Source organism: Rhinolophus hipposideros, assembly GCF_964194185.1.
Source record: "Rhinolophus hipposideros genome assembly, chromosome: 4".
Classification (NCBI taxonomy): domain Eukaryota; kingdom Metazoa; phylum Chordata; class Mammalia; order Chiroptera; family Rhinolophidae; genus Rhinolophus; species Rhinolophus hipposideros.
In genome coordinates this window covers 34,531,723-34,550,150 of record NC_138050.1, presented here as the reverse complement: position 1 = coordinate 34,550,150, position 18,428 = coordinate 34,531,723, and the positions used below count along the sequence as shown (strand labels likewise).

The 18,428-nt window shown below is 37.9% G+C and overlaps 1 protein-coding gene across 1 annotated transcript in view; it reads right to left on the bottom strand.

The window, feature by feature from the left end:
- The window catches only part of MTMR7 (myotubularin related protein 7), a 92,210-nt gene extending 74,009 nt beyond the window's left edge, over positions 1 to 18,201 (bottom strand). The window contains exon 1 of the mRNA XM_081046560.1: positions 18,074 to 18,201. Within this exon, the coding sequence (XP_080902686.1) occupies positions 18,074 to 18,097 (24 nt within the window). The 5' untranslated portion in view covers positions 18,098 to 18,201. The remainder of the gene's footprint in view (positions 1 to 18,073) is intronic.
- Positions 18,202 to 18,428: the final 227 nt, after the last annotated feature.

Here is an 18,428-nt window from a genome sequence, read left to right as displayed (position 1 = left end):
CTCACTTCAATGTGGAAGTCAACTGCACCTGCAATTTCTGCATGGCTTGCGCTTTGCTATATGCCCTAAGGAGGGAAACTTTGTCATAGCTTGGCAATAAAATTTATGTCTCCGGGAATCTCTGATAAATAGTGTTTCTCCTCTTGAAAAAGAGGAGAAAAGTAAACATACAATTTTCATAAAGTTGTCAAAGCCTGCCACAAAATGTTAAGTGGGGGTTATTTTTAAACTATTTTAAGTGGCTGTGGGAGGAAGGGTTGAGTTTATGTCCTGGGAAGTACTTTTACTCCCAAAGGCTTCAACTAGCTGTCCACCAGGGGAAAGGGCACTAGGAAAAAAAAAAAGTTTAGACTGTTCCTGGCCTAAGAAATACAAAATGAGCTTCTTGGACTCCCTCTGAGTACAATATAAGAATACAAACATGAGCCATCACATGGGACAAAGTCACGGAATCCTGGGTGTTTGGTCAAGAGGTTTAATTTCATGCATAGTTCATAGCTTGTCCTGTTCAGAATGGAAACACCAATAAAAATAAGCTTTAAATATGGATGAGAAAATATATGTCCATCTGTTCTGTGAAAACAAGCATTCCAGACACTGTTTTGTTTGCGGAGATGTTGACAGAAGTGATAACCCAACCCAATCAGTTACTAATGTAAGTTCAATGGGAAATGTTGAAATTTGCTAATAAGTAAATAAGTAGACAAACATAGCAGGTTACAGTTTCATGCCTTTATCATTCCTCACCAATGTTTCAAGGCTATAATATAGTCCCTTAATTGTATCCCTTTCAAAAGCTTAATCGGTGGCACAAATGTTACCATGTTACTTTTATCCATTAAAAAAAAAAATCAAAGTGTGTTTCTCAGTTTCTTCACACGTCCACTCCAAAGACTGTCCCTCAGGAGTTCAGGGTGATGTCACTCAGACGCTGTCTGTAGGGAATATAAGCCACTGCGGGCTTTCTGAGCAAAACTTGACACCTTTCCTAAAATCCAGTCTTTGCAGAGTGCCTTCAGAGAAAAAAAATAAATAAATAAACCTACTGTATGGTGGGGAAGTAAGTCAAATGAAATGTTTGGATTAAGCAAATTCTTTTTATTCTCAAACTTCACAGTTCTATCAGCATACAAACATGTGACCACCTCCTTTTGCAAAGATTATAAAAAAGAAAAACAGTTTAAAAATGTACTAAATGCAATATTAAGTACTTTAAAGGTATTCTCTCACTGAACCTCATAAGAGACAGTTGAGGAAATCAATGCATTGAGAGAACTCGAGTGACTCAATCAAGATCATATACCTGGCTATATAGTCGAGACTGTGTGGTACACATTTGTGACAACATGGATGGACCTGGAAGGTATTATGCTAAGTGAAATAAGTCAGACAGAGAAGGACAAATACCATATGATGTCACTTACAAGTATATGTGGACTCTATAGAACAAAATAAATGGACAAACAAAACACAAACAGACTCACAGATGCAGGGAACAAGCTGATGGTTGCCAGATGGGAGGGAGGTTGGGGGACAGGGTGAAAAAGGTGAAGGGGTTAAGAAGTACAAATTGGTAGTTACAAAATGGTCATGGGGATGTAAAGTAAAGCATAGGGAATATAATAACATGGTAATAACTATGTATAGTGCCAGGGGGGTACCAGACTAATCAGGGGGATCACTGTATCAATTATATAAATGTCTAACCACTATGTTTTACACCTAAAATTAATATAAAATAATATTTAATATCAACTGTGATTGAATTTTTTTTAAAAAAGACTATGTGGTACACATTAAAAATAGATATGGAGATTAAAAAAATAGAAGCAAGTGTCCAGTAAGAAACCCATGCATCTATGGTCCATGTAACTATAGTGAACTGATTTTACACAAGGGTGCCAAGACAACTAAATGGACTAAGTCTTTTTGATAAATAGTGCCTGGACAAATGGAATTCCATGTGCAAATGAATGACTCTGGATCTCTACCACATACAAAAATTAACTCAAAATGGATTAAAGACCTAAACAGTGTAAATCTTCGTGACCTGGATTAGGCAAGTTTTTTTTGTTTTATGCACACACAGGCACACACACACACACACACAGCACCTAAAGCACAAGCAATCAAAGAAAAAATAGGTCAAGTGTAAGTCAACTGGAATTCATCAGAATTAAAAACCTTTTGGCTTCAAAGGACAATAAGAAAGAGAAAAAAAAGAAAAAGAACCCACAGAATGGAATAAAATATTTGCAAGTCATATGTGTGATAAGGATCTATTATCCAAAATATATAAAGATGTACAATTCAACAATAAAAAGAGAGATAGCCTAAATGAAAATGAACAAATGCCTAGACTATGACATGAAAAAAAAAATCTTGACGATCTTGAGTTTGAGAATGACTTTTTAAATACAACACCAAAGACATAATCTATGGAAGAAAGAATTGATAAACTAGACAATTAAAATTCAAAATTTCTGCATTGTGAAAATACTGTTTAAAAAAAAAAAGAAAAGATAAGCCACAGATTGGAAGAAAATGTTTGCAAAAGACATTTCTGGTAAAACCAACTCAATTAAAAAAAATTGGCCAAAGATTTCAACAGACACCTCACCAAAGAAGACATACAGATAGCAAATACACATATGAAAAACACTCTTCGTGTCATCAGTGAAATACAAATTAAAATAACAAGGAGATACTACCCCACACCTATTAGAATGGCCAAAATCCAAAATACTGACACCACCAAATGCTGGTGAGGATATGAAGAAACATGAAGGCTCATACATTACTGGTGGGAATGCAAAATGATTCAGCTACTTTGGAAGACAGTTTGGCAGTTTCTCACAAAACTAAACATACTATTACCATATGATCCAGGAATTGTATTCTATGGTATTTACCCAACGAAGCCGAAAACTTACATCCACAAAAAACCTGCACATGGATGTTTAAAGCGGCTTTATTCACAATTGCCAATACCTGGGGGCAACCAAGACATGCGTCAGCAGGTGAATAGGTAAGTAAACAGTAGTACATCCAGATGGTGTAATATTATTCAGCAATAAAACAGAAATGAGCTATCAAGCCATGACAAGACATGGGGGGAACTTAACTGCATTTCACTAAGTGAAAGAAGCCAATATGAAAATGCTACGTGGTGTATGATGCCAACCATATGACATTCTGGAAAAGGGAAAACTACGGAGACACTAAAAAGGTCAGTGATTGCTGGGCATTAGGGGGCAGAGAGGGATGAATAAGGGGAACACAGGATTTTTGGGGCAGTAAAACTACTCTGTAGGGTACTATAATTGTGGATACATGCCATTATGAATTTGTCCAAACCCAAAGAATGTACTGCACTAAGAGTGAACCCTAAGAGTCCATTCTAATGTAAAGAATGGACTTTGGATGTTAATGATGTATCAGTGTAGGTTCATCAATTGAAACAAATGGACTCCTCTGCTGGGGAATGTCAATCATGGGGGGAAGCTATGTCTGCGTGGGGACAGGGGATGTATGGGGATGTACCTTCTGCTCAATATTTCTGTGAACCCAAAACTGCACTGAAACCATCTTTTAAAAAGCAAAGGATTAGAATAAATAATTTCTACAAAGAAGATACACAAACAGCTAATAAGCACATAAAAAGATGCTCAACATCATTAGTCATCAAGGAAATGTAAATCACACCACAATGACCTATCACTTCATGCCTATTATGATAGTTATTAGAAAGAAAGTTGACAATAACAAGTGCTGGCAAGAATATGGAGAAATTAGAATCCTCACACATTGCTGTTGGGACTATAAAACAGTACAGCCTCTTTGGCAAACAGTTTGTCAGTTTCTCAAAAGATTAAACATATAGCTTCCATATGATAGAATAATTCTAATCCTGGATACCCGAGAGAATTGAAAACATATGTTCACACAAAAGAATGTGTACATCAGTGTTCATAGAAGCATTATTCATAATAAACAAAAAGTGGAAACAACTCAAGTATCTGTCAAATGATAAGTGGATAAACAAATGTGTGTATATTCAATACAATGGAATATTATTCAGCAATAAAGACATGAAGTTATCCATGCTACAAATATGGATGAATCTTGAAAATGATGTGCTAAGTGAAAGAAGCCAGTCATAATGGACCACATGTTGTATGGCTCTGTTTATACAAAATGTGCAGAACAGGAAAATCTGTAGAGATAAAAAGTAGATGAGTGGTCTCCAGGAATGTGGGAGAGAGAAATGCAGACTGAATACTAATGGGTATGAAGTTTCTCTTGGGGGTGATGAAATTGTTGTGAAATTAGATAGATAGTAATGATGGTTAGAAAACATGTAACAAAACCCACTGAATTGTATACTTTAAAAGAGTGAATTTTATGGTATCTGAACTATTTCTCATTTTTAAAAATTATGCCAACAGTCAAAAAAAAACATATCTAATAAGTAAGTGATGGAGTAAGAATTTAAACTCTGGGCAGACTTCAGAGCCAAACTGCTTCCCAATATCGTGCTAATAGGTGATGTACATTTGCCAAATTAAACCTAGTTGGAATTCATTCATTCATTCATTCATTCAACAAATTCACTTACTGAATAAGTATTTATTGAGCACTGGTTACATACCAGGAAGTAGTTTGCTTTTTGCTTTTTATTGTGGCAAAATACGCACAACATAAAATTTACCACTTTAACCATCTTTAAGCGTATAATTGAGTGGCACTAAGTGCATTCATATTGTTGTACAATGATCACTACATTTCCAAACTTTTTCATCATCTGAAACAGAAATTCAACAACTATTAAGCAATAACTCTCATTTTCCTTAACTTCTCCCCCAGTAAACATTATTCTACTTCTGTCTGTAAGAATTTGTTCATTCTAGATACCTCAGATAAGTGGAATCATATGTTTGTCCTATTTTGTCTGGCTTGTTTTACTCAGCAAAATGTCTTACGGTTTCATCCATTTTGTAACATGTATCAGAACTTCATTCCTTTTTTTGGCTGAATAATATTCCATTGTGTATATGTACCACCTTTTGTTTATCCATTTATCTGTTACTGGATACCTGGATTGTTTCCATCCTTTGGCCATTGTGAATAATGCAGCTATGAGCATAGGCATACAAGCCAAGTATCTGTTTGTGTACATTTTTAATGTTTTTGGGTATACACCTCGGAGTGGAATTGCTGGGTCATATGGTAATTCTATGTTTAACTTTCTGAGGAACTGCCAAACAGTTTTCTACAGCAGCTGCACCATTTTACAGCAATTTCCGAGAGTTCAATTTCTCCACATTCTTGCCAACACTTATTTTCAGGGTTTCTTTTTGTTGTTTTTTTTGTTTGTTTGTTTTTTACAATAGCCATCCTAATGGGTATGAAATGGTATCTCATTGTGGTTTTTATTTGCATTTCTCTAATAGCTAGTGATATTGGGCATCTTTTCATGAGCTTATTGTTGATTTGTATATCTTGTTTTGAGAAATGTCTACTCAAGACCTGTTCTGTTTTTGAACTGATCTGCTTGTTTTTTGTTGCTATTGTTGAATTGCATGTGTTTTTTGTTTGCTTTTTGAAAACAGATGCAAATAATTGAACCAGAGAAAGCAAAGCAAAGCAGGATGTTTCCTTATTGCAAAGGAACCATTCAGCATGTCTTTAAATATTACACTCCTCTCATGCTGGAAAACGTGTTTGTTTATAGTCCATCTTGATGGCTGATGGACTGTAAAGAACAAAGATTAAACCACTGGAAATAAATATGTTATTTATATACATACGAGGTTTGACAATTAAGTTCACAAGCTTGTTGCAACAATATTGCTAACCTTTTTTGATATCAGAAGGATTATTCATTATGAATTTGTACTAACTGGACAAACAGTTAACCAAGTTGACTATTTGGAAGTGCTAAAAAGGCTGCATGAAAAAGTTAGATGACCTAAACTTTTCACCAACGATTCATGACTCTTGTATTAGAACAATGCACCAGCTCACACCGGACAGTCTGTGAGGGAGTTTTTAGCCAGTTTTTAACAAATAACTGTATTGGAACACCCTTCCTACTCACCTGATCTGGCCCCCAATGTCTTCTTTCTTTATCCAAAGATAAATGAAATATTGAAAGGAAGACATTTTGATGACTTCAGGACATCAAGGGTAATACGACGACAGCTCTGATGGCCATTCCAGAAAAAGAGTTCCAAAATTGTTTTGAAGGGTGGAGTAGGCGTTGGCATTGGTGCATAGCTTCCCAAGGGGAGTACTTCAAAGGTGACCATAGTGATATTCAGCAATGAGGTATGTAGCTCTTTTTCTAGGATGTGCTTGCGAACTTAAGTGTCGGACCTCATGATATATACTAAAATATTCTGTATTATTAAATAGTTCTTAAAAACAATGAACATTTTTCAAAATTTGTATTTATTGATTGAATTTATTTACATCAGATGCTTTTCTAAAGAATTTGAGACCTTTATAAAATATATATTAAAAAATAGCCCTTAAAAAAAAAGGATGCCACTCCTGTATTGTCATTCTTTAGTTCCTTAAAGAAATACCCAGATCTTATAAAGGAAATTACCTGTGTGTCTAATAGGTGTGTCTAATAGGACAAACTCTTATGTCCCAAATTGAGCTCCAGATTCCCTTTCACCTCACATCTTACAATCCTCTCTCCCCTAATTGTCCCAACCTCAGAATCCATCCTTCCAGTACAAGGGCATAACCCTGGCATTATGCTTGCCTCTTCATTTGCTCTCCTCTCATATCTACTCCATCAGTGAATCCTCACCATTCTACTTTAAAAACATATCCAGTTTATTCCTATCTCTATTGCTACTGCCCCTTGGTCCCTTCTTTCCATTTCTGCCTACGCTTCCACCTACACCGTTTATTTTTGCCCAAGACCCTGTTAAATTTAAGTCAGAGCTCTGATCCCTTCCATGGCTCTCTTCACACCCAGAGTGCAAGTCTGACATAATCTTCCCTGCTCCCTCTGAACCTCATGTTTCACAACTACCCCACCCCTGCTTTGCAGCCACACCATCTTTCTGCTATTCCTTGAGGACTGCAAGCACGCTCCTACTTCAGGGCCTTTGCACTAGATGTTCCTGCTGTTTTCCTCAGATATACAGATAGTGTGTTCCCTAGCTTTTTCAGGTCTCTGCTCAATTGTCATTTTTCAGGAAGACCATATTACCATCATAAGTTAAATTTAACAATCCTAACTCACTCCAACCAATATCCCTCCCCTCCCCTTATATTTCGTTATTTTTCTTCATGGCATTTTCTCCATCACACACACCCAACACATATACAGTCTATATCCCCCTAATTTGAAAGCTACTTGACAGCTACCTGCATTTATATATAAAACATGCTGGAGCGAATCAATATGGATTCTTAAGTTCTATGACACACAACGTGTTCTGTATACTCAAGCCACACTCCTGACAGACTTTGTCACAGTTATTTATTGTAGTGACAAAATTGAGACAAATGAAATATCAAATACTAGGGGATTAATGTGAAGAACTATTAAGTATCTGAGATTTTTAACCTGCTTGCAACATAACAAGTTAGCCTCCCTCAGTTTCTCGATGCTGAGCGAAGACACAAGACGCCTGGGGCAGAAATCAAAGACTTAATTGCTCACTGCACATGAGGAAGCATGAGCTTTATGTTCACATCAGCTCCCTACATCTTCTGAGTCTAAGGGGCAATATGGAGCAGCCCAGATAGATGTAGCTCCCAGAGTTTACCTCTGTCACAGATATGGAAACTTAGAGCTTATGGTTTAAGAAAAGTCAGTCTTACAAGAGGTCTGCTAAGCAACCCTGACCAACCTTTGCCCCCAAGGAAAACATTACCTTTATCATCCTAGATAGAAAACAAACCTACTCTCTGCTCCTGATAGAGAAACTATTTCTGTCTTTCAAGATTGTTCTCTAAAATCATCCTTGAAAATGCAGGTCAGAACAAAAGTGCAGAAATATTTAAGACCCACAGAGAACTGTCTCCCAACACTAAATAACTTATTATGCATCACACAGTGTGAGACCATGTAGTTATGACAAATTGCTTTTCAGAAGAACGTTTAATAAAGTCAGAAACAAAATTATGGTATGACATATAAAAGTCAGGTTCTCATACCCCAAAATTACAGAGAGAGAGAGTGAGAGAGAGAGAGAGAGAGAGAGAGAGAGAGAGAGAGAGAGACAGAGAGAGAGAGAGAGAGAGAGAGAGAGAGAGACAGAGAGAGAGAGAGAGAGACAGAGAGAGAGAGACAGAGAGAGAGAGAGAGACAGAGAGAGAGAGAGAGACAGAGAGAGGGAGGCAGAGAAACAGACCTAATTTTGTTTTATATTGCTTTTCTATTTATATGTAAAGAAAAAGGCTGGCAAAATATACAAAATCAACAGTAATTTTTCATGAGTGTTGAAATTGTGTATGTCTTATTTTCTTTCTGTTCTTTTGAATTGCATTTTCTGTAACATATTACTTTTATAATCAGAAAAAAGTCTTTTTAAAACTATACATAAATTTGATGCCAAAATCATAGTGACAAAAGAAAAAATGGGTAAGTTGGACTATACCAAAATTAAAAACTTTTATGCTTCAGTAGACACCATCAAAACAGTGCAAAAAAAACCTGACAAGATGGGATAAGACATTTCCAAGTCATATACGAGGTCGGACAATTAAGTTTGCGAATTCATCCTAGAAAAAGTGCTACATACCTCATTGTTGAATATCACTATGTTCACCTTTGAAGTAACCCCCCTTGGGAAGCTATGTAGAGACACCAGTGCCTAGACCACCCTTCAAAGCAATTTTGGAACTCTTTCTGGAATGGCCATCAGAGCTGTCGTTGTATTACCTTCCTTTCACTATTTCCTTTATCTTCGGGTAAAGAAAGAAGGCATTAAGGGCCAGATCAGGTGAGTAGGGAGGGTGTTCCAATACAGTTACTTGTTTACTGGTTAAAAACTCCCTCACAGACAGTGCCGTGTGAGCTGGTGCATTGTCGTGATGCAAGAGCTATGAATTGCTGGCAAGAAGTTTAACTTTTCATACAGCCTTTTCAGCACTTCCAAATAGTAAACGTGGTTACCTGTTTGTCCAGTTGGTACAAATTCATAATAAATAATCCCTCTGATATCAAGAAAGGTTAGCAACATGGTTGCCACGAGTTTGCAAACTTAATTTCAGACCTTGTATATGATTTGGAATTTACATCCAGAATATATAAAGAACTTTTGCAACTCAGTAATTAAAAAGATAAGTAATCCAATTAAAAATGAACACAGGGGCTGGCCTGGTGGCTCAGGCGGTTGGAGCTCCGGGCTCCTACTCTGAAGCCTACCGGTTTGATTCCCACATGGGCCAGTGGGCTCTCAACCACAAGGTTGCTGGTTCAATTCCTCGAGTCTCACAAGGGATGGTGGGCTGTGCCCCCTGCAACTAAGATTGAACACGGCACCTTGAGCTGAGCTGCCTCCCGGATGGCTCAGTTGATTGGAGCGTGGGCTCTCAACCACAAGGTTGCCAGTTCGATTCCTCGAGTCCCACAAGGGATGGTGGGCTGCAACCCCTGCAACTAGCAACGGCAACTGAACCTGGAGCTGAGCTGTGCTCTCCACAACTAAGACTGAAAGGACAACAACTTGACTTGGAAAAAAGTTCTGGAAGTACACACTGTTCCCCAATAAAGTCCTGTTCCCCTTCCCCAATAAAATCTTTAAGAAAAAAAAGAACACAAAAAATCAAATAGACACTTCTCTGAAGAAAATATAAAAATGGTCATTAAGCACATGAAAAGATACTCAAAATAATTAGTCATTAGGGAAATGCAAATCAAAACTACAATGAATACCATTTCACACCAACGAAGATGAACAAAATAAAAGATAGACAATAACAAGCGTTGGCAAGAATATGGAAAAATTGGAACCTTTGTACATTGTTGAGGGGATTTTAAAATAGTGCAGCTACTTTGGAAAACAATTTGGCAGTTCCTCAAAATTTTAAACATTGGGTTGTCATATGATTGAACAATTCCACTCATAGCCAACTGAAATTCCACTTAAGAGAAATAAAAGCATATGCCCACACAAAAAATTGTATACACAAGTTCGTAGCAGCATTATTCATAATAGTCAAAAAAACAGGAACAACACAATATCCATCAACTGAAGAATGGATAAATAAAATGTGGCATATCCATAGAATGGATAAAAAGAAACAAAGTGCTGATACATTCTACAACTTGGATGAACCTTGAGAACATTATATTATAATACTAAGTAAAAAAAGCAAGCCACAAAAGACCATATATTATATGATTCAAATTATACAAAATGTCCAGGAAAGGCAAACACATAAAGACAGAGAGTACATTAGTAGTTGCTGAGGGTGACAGGAGGAGGAAATGGGGAGTGACAGTTAATAGGTATAGGGTTTCTTTTGAGTGATGACATATTCTGGAATTAAGTAATCGAGATGCTTGTGTAACTCTATGAATATTTTAAAAAGCACAGAATTGTATATTATAAAAGAGTTAATTTTATTGTATGTGAATTCTATCTTTGGATATATATATATATATATATATATATATATATCCAAATATAGTGTGTATATATATATATATATATATATATATATATAATACACACACACACAAATACCAATTATTAAAGTGGAAAAACATATAAATAGATAATTCATAAAAGTAAAATGGTCAATAAACATATTTTTGAAAACACATCAACCTTACTAGCAATAAAAAAGTACAATGCAATAACAAGATGCTATTCCACACTTTAAATTAGCAAATATTTTTAAAAATAATAAAGCAAAGATGATACAGTGAGAAAAACACTGATTCTGAAAATTGACATAACATTTTTGGAAAGTCATTTGGCAACATATATCAACCACAAAATTCTTCATCTTCTGTGACACAGTAATTCCATTTTAGGCTCTATCCTAAGGGAGTAATCACATAAGCATATAATAATTACAAAACAAGATGTTCATCATAACATTATTGTAATAGCCTCATAGGGAGAAGGTTCACGGTGATAATGACATTTCCATAAGATTAAATCAATCATATAGTCTTCTAAAAGTATGTTTTTAAAGACCACAACATGGTAAGTTAAAAAGCGCATCCCACAAGATTGAAATGGGTGATTCTAAATTTCTAAACAAACAAATAAAAAGCTTGAATATTCATACAAAGAAAAAAAGCCAGATGGAAATATACTCAAATATTAGCAGTGGTTAATTTCTATACTGATTCTAATGTGGAATCAAAAGTAATATACTTTTATAACCTGAAATTATTTGTTAAACGAAGATAAAAAAGACAGACCATTTATTGCCGATGGTATAAAGGTGGTGAATGACACAGAGAAAGTCAATCTTCTCATGCTCTATTGAGGTCTCTCTACCACAGAGAGAACTTGCAAATGAGATCACTATTTTCAAAAGGGGGATATGAAATTTTGTAATTATAAGTTGGTGAGTTTGACATTAATTCTAGGCAAGATTCTAAAATAGCTCCTTTAATGGAATTTTGTATGAACCTAGAAAAGGAAACCACCAATCTGCAGGAACGGGAAGGATTCACTCAGTCATCATCGCAGACTACTCCATTTCTTTCTTTGAATGACCTACTTGGAAAAGTGATGGAGGACGAGTGCATCAAATGGGAGATAGATGGCACCAACCTGAGAGAACTCGTCAATCTGTAACCAAAATCAAGATCCTGGGAAATGGGAACAAGTGGCTTAAGTACCTCAGAAGTCATATCCACCTTTCTAGTTTCTTTCTTGGATAAGATCATGGATGAGGTAACAGAAGACAAGCTCATTAGTGAATGGTCCCATACTGAGAGGAATAGCAGATGTGTAACAGGACCCAAAATCAGAATAAGGGATTAAGCAATAAGCTAAATCCAATGAGATAATATTCAACAAAGATAAGTGCAAGATACGCTCATTCAAGGAAATAACAAGGAAACTGAGCTTCACAGCACAATGGGTGAAGACAGCTGAGGGTTCACTTCCACAGCAAGCACACCAGAAGTCCACTGAGATAGAATGTGATAATAATACAATTAAAAAATAGTTATCAAACTTTGCTCTTTCCCAATTCAACCAAACTTAAAATAATCATGTTTTTCTAACTCATTGAGTAAAATAAGCACCGATATAAAGAGACTTAAAACCAAGCCACTGGTTGGTTGACAGAAGAGGTGGTGCAAAGTAATGACTTACGTAGGAAGAAAGGGTTCAGGAGATGGCAACATCAAATGAAATACTTGAAAGGCCATTTCCTGGAATGAGGGTTGATATATTCGGCAATATCCTAAGGAAGAGAGCTAGACCCAATTACTAAAAAGTACAGTGAGACAGATTTTGACTACATATAAGGAACACTTCTTAATGAAGTTTCTTCTTAATGAAACTTCTTAATGAAGAGTTGTCCATGGTCATTATGAACTGCCAAGGATACACAGCAAGTTCTCTGCATCCGAAGTACGAATCTTGGGGTAGCAGGATACTTGGCTCAGAGGAAATTCACACATGAGTCTAATCCAGTCTCTCTTGCCTGAAACGCCTCCATGTCTTCTCTGATGTGTTCAGACTCCGCTTAGACACCTTTATTCATTAAAGAGATAAACTAATTCGTCTTACACATACATGCTGAATTGTGGGAAAGAACTTCTGTATATCAAGCCAAGATCTTCTACTCTGCAATCTGTACCCTTTACTTCTGCTCTCTGAAACTATTACAAATTTGCTTAAACCCTGAGACATACGAGAGGCTTTCAAATACTGAAAGACATCATGTAATAAGAACCTTTATAAAACTGTAGTTACTCTCAGTCATTCCACCCTGGACAATATACATCAAGAAAACTGTAGGAGGGACTTTAGGGGCACAAAATCCAGACCCCTAATAGTGGAGAAACGTTAAGCAAACGATAGTCAAATGAACAACATGCAATTATTAAAACAATGAATAGGTGGATGACTTCTGAATATAAAATATATATACAAAATAATGGTAGACAAAAGTGCAATAGGATAAAAAACACTCTGTTTATGACTATATCAAAAGAGCATACTATCACACATTAGAAGTGAATTTGGAGTGATACAGTTATAACTTCATACTCATTGGGTTGTTTTTCTGAGAAATTTTATAACAATAAAAGTCTATATTCCCTTTTGATGTAAGCCTGTCTATTCACACTACTTACACAATTATTTCTGAAGTACTTACATCCTAGATACTATATAAATCATTCTATATTGTTGGGTACATATGAAGAAGAAATATGTAGTTGCATGATATGCAAGACGTAATCACAATTTCCTCAAAAAATTAAACATAGACCCCAGTAATTCCTTTTCTAGAATACACCCAAGAGAACTGAAAAATTATGTTCACAAAAAAAGCAAATATGTGACTGTTCTTAACAGCACTGCTCATAACAACCAAAAACTGTAAACAAGTTAAATGCCCATCAATTGATAAATGGATAAACAGAACGTGATATAGTATCTACTGAACGGAATATTATTTTGAAGTGAAAAGGAGTGAAGTACAAATACATGCTACAACTTGGACGAACCTAGAAAACATTATGCTAAAATAAAGAAACAAGTCACAAAGGCCACATATTATATTATTCCATTTTATATGAAATGTGCAGAACAGGCAAATCTCATAGAGAATGAAAGTAGACTAGTAGTTGCCATGGGCTGGAGGAGGAAATGAGGACTGACTACAAATAGGTCCTGGGTTTCTTCCGTGGGTGATTAAATGTTCTGAATTATACACAGTGGTGATAGCTCCACAACATGATAAATGCACGAAAAAAACTGAATTGTATACTTTAAAATGACTGAAATCGTGAAATGTTATTTGAATTCTATTTCACTAAAATTATATAGCATCACAAAATACGTATCATATATATGCTATGTATTTTACATAATATATTGACATTCACACGTACTTAACACTAGTACTATTAAAAGATTCACAATATTGTAACTAGTCATTGACACAGTGCACATGATGCCTGGATTACTAAAGCAAATACTAAAAACTGAAGTGCTGAAATCAAGAATTATTCATTCCTTCTATTATTCAATTATCAGTTGATTTACTGTGTGTTTATTTGGTGTCAGAAACTGTGTTAGGTGCTACGGACACAGGGACGAACAAGATACAATCCTCACCTTCACACAGCTCCTGGTTTAGCAGGGTAGCGTGACACTAAACAACACTCAAATAAATATAAAACTTGCAACCAGGGCATGAGGTGAAAGACTGGGTGCTGTGATAGAATATAACAGGCAGATGTGTTTTGAATGAGGAATTGGGCAAGAGCCTCTCTGAGGAAAATATATTTAATCTGAGAGATGAGAGATTTCGCCAGGAAAAGAGTGAGGAGAAAAGTATCCCCGGGATGAAAGGGCAGTGCAGAAGTCCTGAGGCCAGAGAACACCTGTCACCTTTGAGAAACCCACGAGGCCAGTGATGATCAGTGGATAGTTAATAATGAATAGACTGTCACTGAATGAGGCTGGGGAAGTGAACAGGAGTCCATCCAATCCACGCAGGGCCTAACAGCCACTCTGGGGAGCCTCACTTTACATCCTGGATACGAAGGGAAGGCACCCAAGAATCTGAGCAGGGAAGAAACACGATCCATTTGGGGCATAAAAGCATCATCCAGGCTCCCTCTGTGGAAAAAGGATTAGAGAAGAGCAAAGAGGAAACTAGGAGACCAGTTAGGAGCCTATTAGAGTAGTGGCTCAGATGAGGGAACAAGGGTGGAAAGGAAGAAAAGACATTTTCAAGGTCTGTTTTGGAGTTTTGAAGGTCGCCACATATTCTGTTTTACAACTCAGATTACACATGTGGGGGAAAAAAATGTCTTCCAGAAAGACCAAAGCACAAAACGATTACATAGCCAGGATCCTTAGACAAATTAGCCTCAATCCAGTACCAACCCAGATCCTACAAATGGGTCAGGCTGCTTTTAGGAGCACTGAAGCTTTTTCGTACAATTAAGTAGTACTTGAATCCAAATTATCCCTATTCTTCCTGCAGGGTATTTTCTTACAGGAAGGTTTTCAGAGTGGAAAAGCAAGCCAGTGTAGTAGAAACCCAAAAGTTTACTGTGATGTGTCCAGGTAGTTCCTGCTGTCCTCACGTCAACCCTACTGCAAACTAGCTTGTCCTTGCAACACTTCTATATGGAGGCACCACTCTGGCAGAAAAATACCCTGCTTAGTATATGCTCTGTTAAAGGCTTCAGTTACACACACACACACACACACACACACACACACACACACACACACACGGAGAAATATGTGCAAAGCATTCCTGATTATTCATGTGCATCTGTCCTCCTTAAACTGCACTCCCAGGACTGAAGCTGAATGCAGAGACTGTAATAGATTTCATACTGTTTACAAAGAATAAATGAATGACTTGCACTGTAGTAGAAAAGCAACTGTACATTATACATGCACACATTTCATTTCCTCTTAAAATAAAACCTTCCTAGCCACATGATAAATATAACTTTAAACCCAAAATGGGTCAGGTAAACAAGTTTGTGTATATTCCTTATAAGCCACCCAAGACATGAAATCAGGATGTCTAAGGCAAGCTACCAATTCAGCACCCCCAGAGCATAATGCAAACAAATAATAAAGATAAATCTGACCATCAATAATTACATATGTTGTAATACACTCTACATAAGTTGTCTTGTTCTCTTTTCCATCTATGCTGTGAAAATTAGCACTTAAAAATGTAAAATGAAAAGAGATGTTGTTTAACCTTGAGGAATCGTTTCATCCTTTCTGTCTTTATCAGTGTTAATGTTTTCAGCTTCTTTGAGGTTGTAATTGATCGATTACATCCTATTTACACAACTGCATGACAGCTGTCTCAAATGCTCCTGTTCCTCCTTGACTCCTTGCATGTTAAGATTCAGCTCTTCTAAGAAGGTTTCCCTCACCCTTTATGGTAGAGCTCATCTTCCATCATTCTCCGCAACCCCCCCACCACCTACTATCCCTTGTATATATCTCTATCCATATTTATAACTGCTTCTCTTCCAGCCTGCGAGCTCTCTGATGCTTTGTGCTCCCAGGACCTAACAAGAGCCTGGCATGTAAAAACATTTTAAATGCTTGTGGCATGAAATGAATGAATGAAAAAATTGGATTCACCTAACCTATGTAGTTTTATTTCCCCCGACCTGCATTACCCTAAATGTTAATTACCCTCAAATCAATGACACTTCAGACAATTCTCCATTTCCCCACATTCCTTTCCATTTCCTGATAGAAAGGGATTTCTTATTTGAAACACTACACTGCTTAGAGGTGTTTATGAAAAACAGTTTTAAGAATAAAGTGATAATATTGCTTGCCGCTCAGATTTACACATATGGCTTTGTACAGAGTGCGTTTGAATATGGACTAGAAAAGGCCTTTACTCCTCAAATTCATATTCGATAGGAAAATGGCATCCTATCACTCTTGCTATTGACATTTGCATCAGATAACACTCTTACAAAGGTCCCCCTTTGACATGACAAAGGAAGGACACCCTTGTCAAGGGCAGAGAGAATCCATGAGTTAAATTCATCGTTCTGGAATAAATTATTTAGCACCACTTAAACCCTGAAAGCTTTGAGCCACCTACCTTGTGGTTTCTGGCACTCTCTTCTACGTTTACAATTTCCCGATTGTGAAGCAACAATTTAATTTCACCATGCAAAAGCAATACAATTGAAATTTACTGTTGGAACTGACAGGCTCTCGTAAACGAGAAGATTTATTGTTCCACTGACAAAATTATAAAGCTGCTTTTACAAAAAAAGTACTTAGGAACCACTCTAGTATTTAAAAATGAATTCTTCTTACTGGACTTAATGTATCTCCTCCTGCCAGGAGATGAAGGCGATCCCTGGGGCTAAGTTCTGACTGCTCAGACTCAGTTTTGACTTAACTGTCAAGGGCTTAGATTTTTAATATGCTATCATCCTGGAAACACAAGGATTGTGGTGGTAGTAACAAGAGATAGTCAATAGGCTTTTAAAATATATTCTTTCACCAGTTTAGAGTTTTTATTAGACAGGAATGTTGATCATCTTTTTTCACTCTGTATCATTGATACAACTATGAGTAGGAAGGTTTGGTACAACAGTCAACGCTCCCACTGCTATTTAACTGGAATGCTCAGGGACCCGTCACTTTTGAGTGGCAAAAGCTGGTGTTTGAAGTACACCAGGGCATAAATCTTCTCCCCAAAGAACGAAACAGGCTGGAAAAGGCAAGAAGCCTGAAGGATTGATAATATCATTAAACCTACAGCAAATATTGATCATTTGCCCTGTGTAAGGTCCACTGCGGCGGATAGCCTGATGATGGGAAAGCGGAAGAGGGACTTGGGCTGGTCTGAACCCTTAGATTTAACAAGCTTCCTGAATGCATTCAATTCACCTCCACATAACTCAATTCCTTGCACTAGTCATTAGGAAGGCTTGTTTCTCTTTCAACTGCTCAGAGCAGCCCACAGAAAACCAAAACGATTAAAAATAAATAAATGAATAAATAAATAAATAAATAAATAAATAAATAAATAAAAGAAGACAGCAGCAACCTAGTGCGGGGCCAGAAGGGAGCGTTTATCAGCAGATCAGCAGCCCCACTGCTCAACAGACAATTGGGGTTTCCTCCCACCCACCCCTCTGCCCACTGCGCACCCCCAAGGACAAGAGGTTAGATGCAGTGGAAGCCAAGGCGAGGCCTGTGAGGCAACAAGAGCAAGATGCGGAGGTTCACGGCGAGCCGGGAGATGCTCGGGCGCCGCCTCCTCCCGCCTTGCACCCGGTGCCGACTCGGCCAGCGCCCGGTGGAGACCCCGGGCCTCCCAGCAGCTCAGCATCCCTCTTCCCGCTCCCTCCTCCGCCCGCGCCCGCGCCACCAACCTTGGGGGTGCGGATGTGCTCCATGACCCGACCCAGTCTACACGGTCTGGGCGGACGCGGCCTCCCGCACCTGCGCGCATCCACGGCGGGAGGGGGCTTCGCGCGCAGCAGCGGGTGCTCCCGGCCTTGGCTCCGCCCCCAGGTGCCGCCGCGCCCGCGCCCCACGGGCACGTGGCACGAGGCGCCCGCGCGGCCCTAGAGCGTGCGCCCCGGCGCTTCTGCCACCTGCCCTGCCGGCCGCCTCTCTCTCTGCCTCGTCTGGGGCTGAAGTCGCCAGAGCGAGAGCCGCTGGCTTCCTTTTTGCGAGAGGCAGCCCACGGAATACTGTGGGGCTACTGTTCCCCAAGACACAATG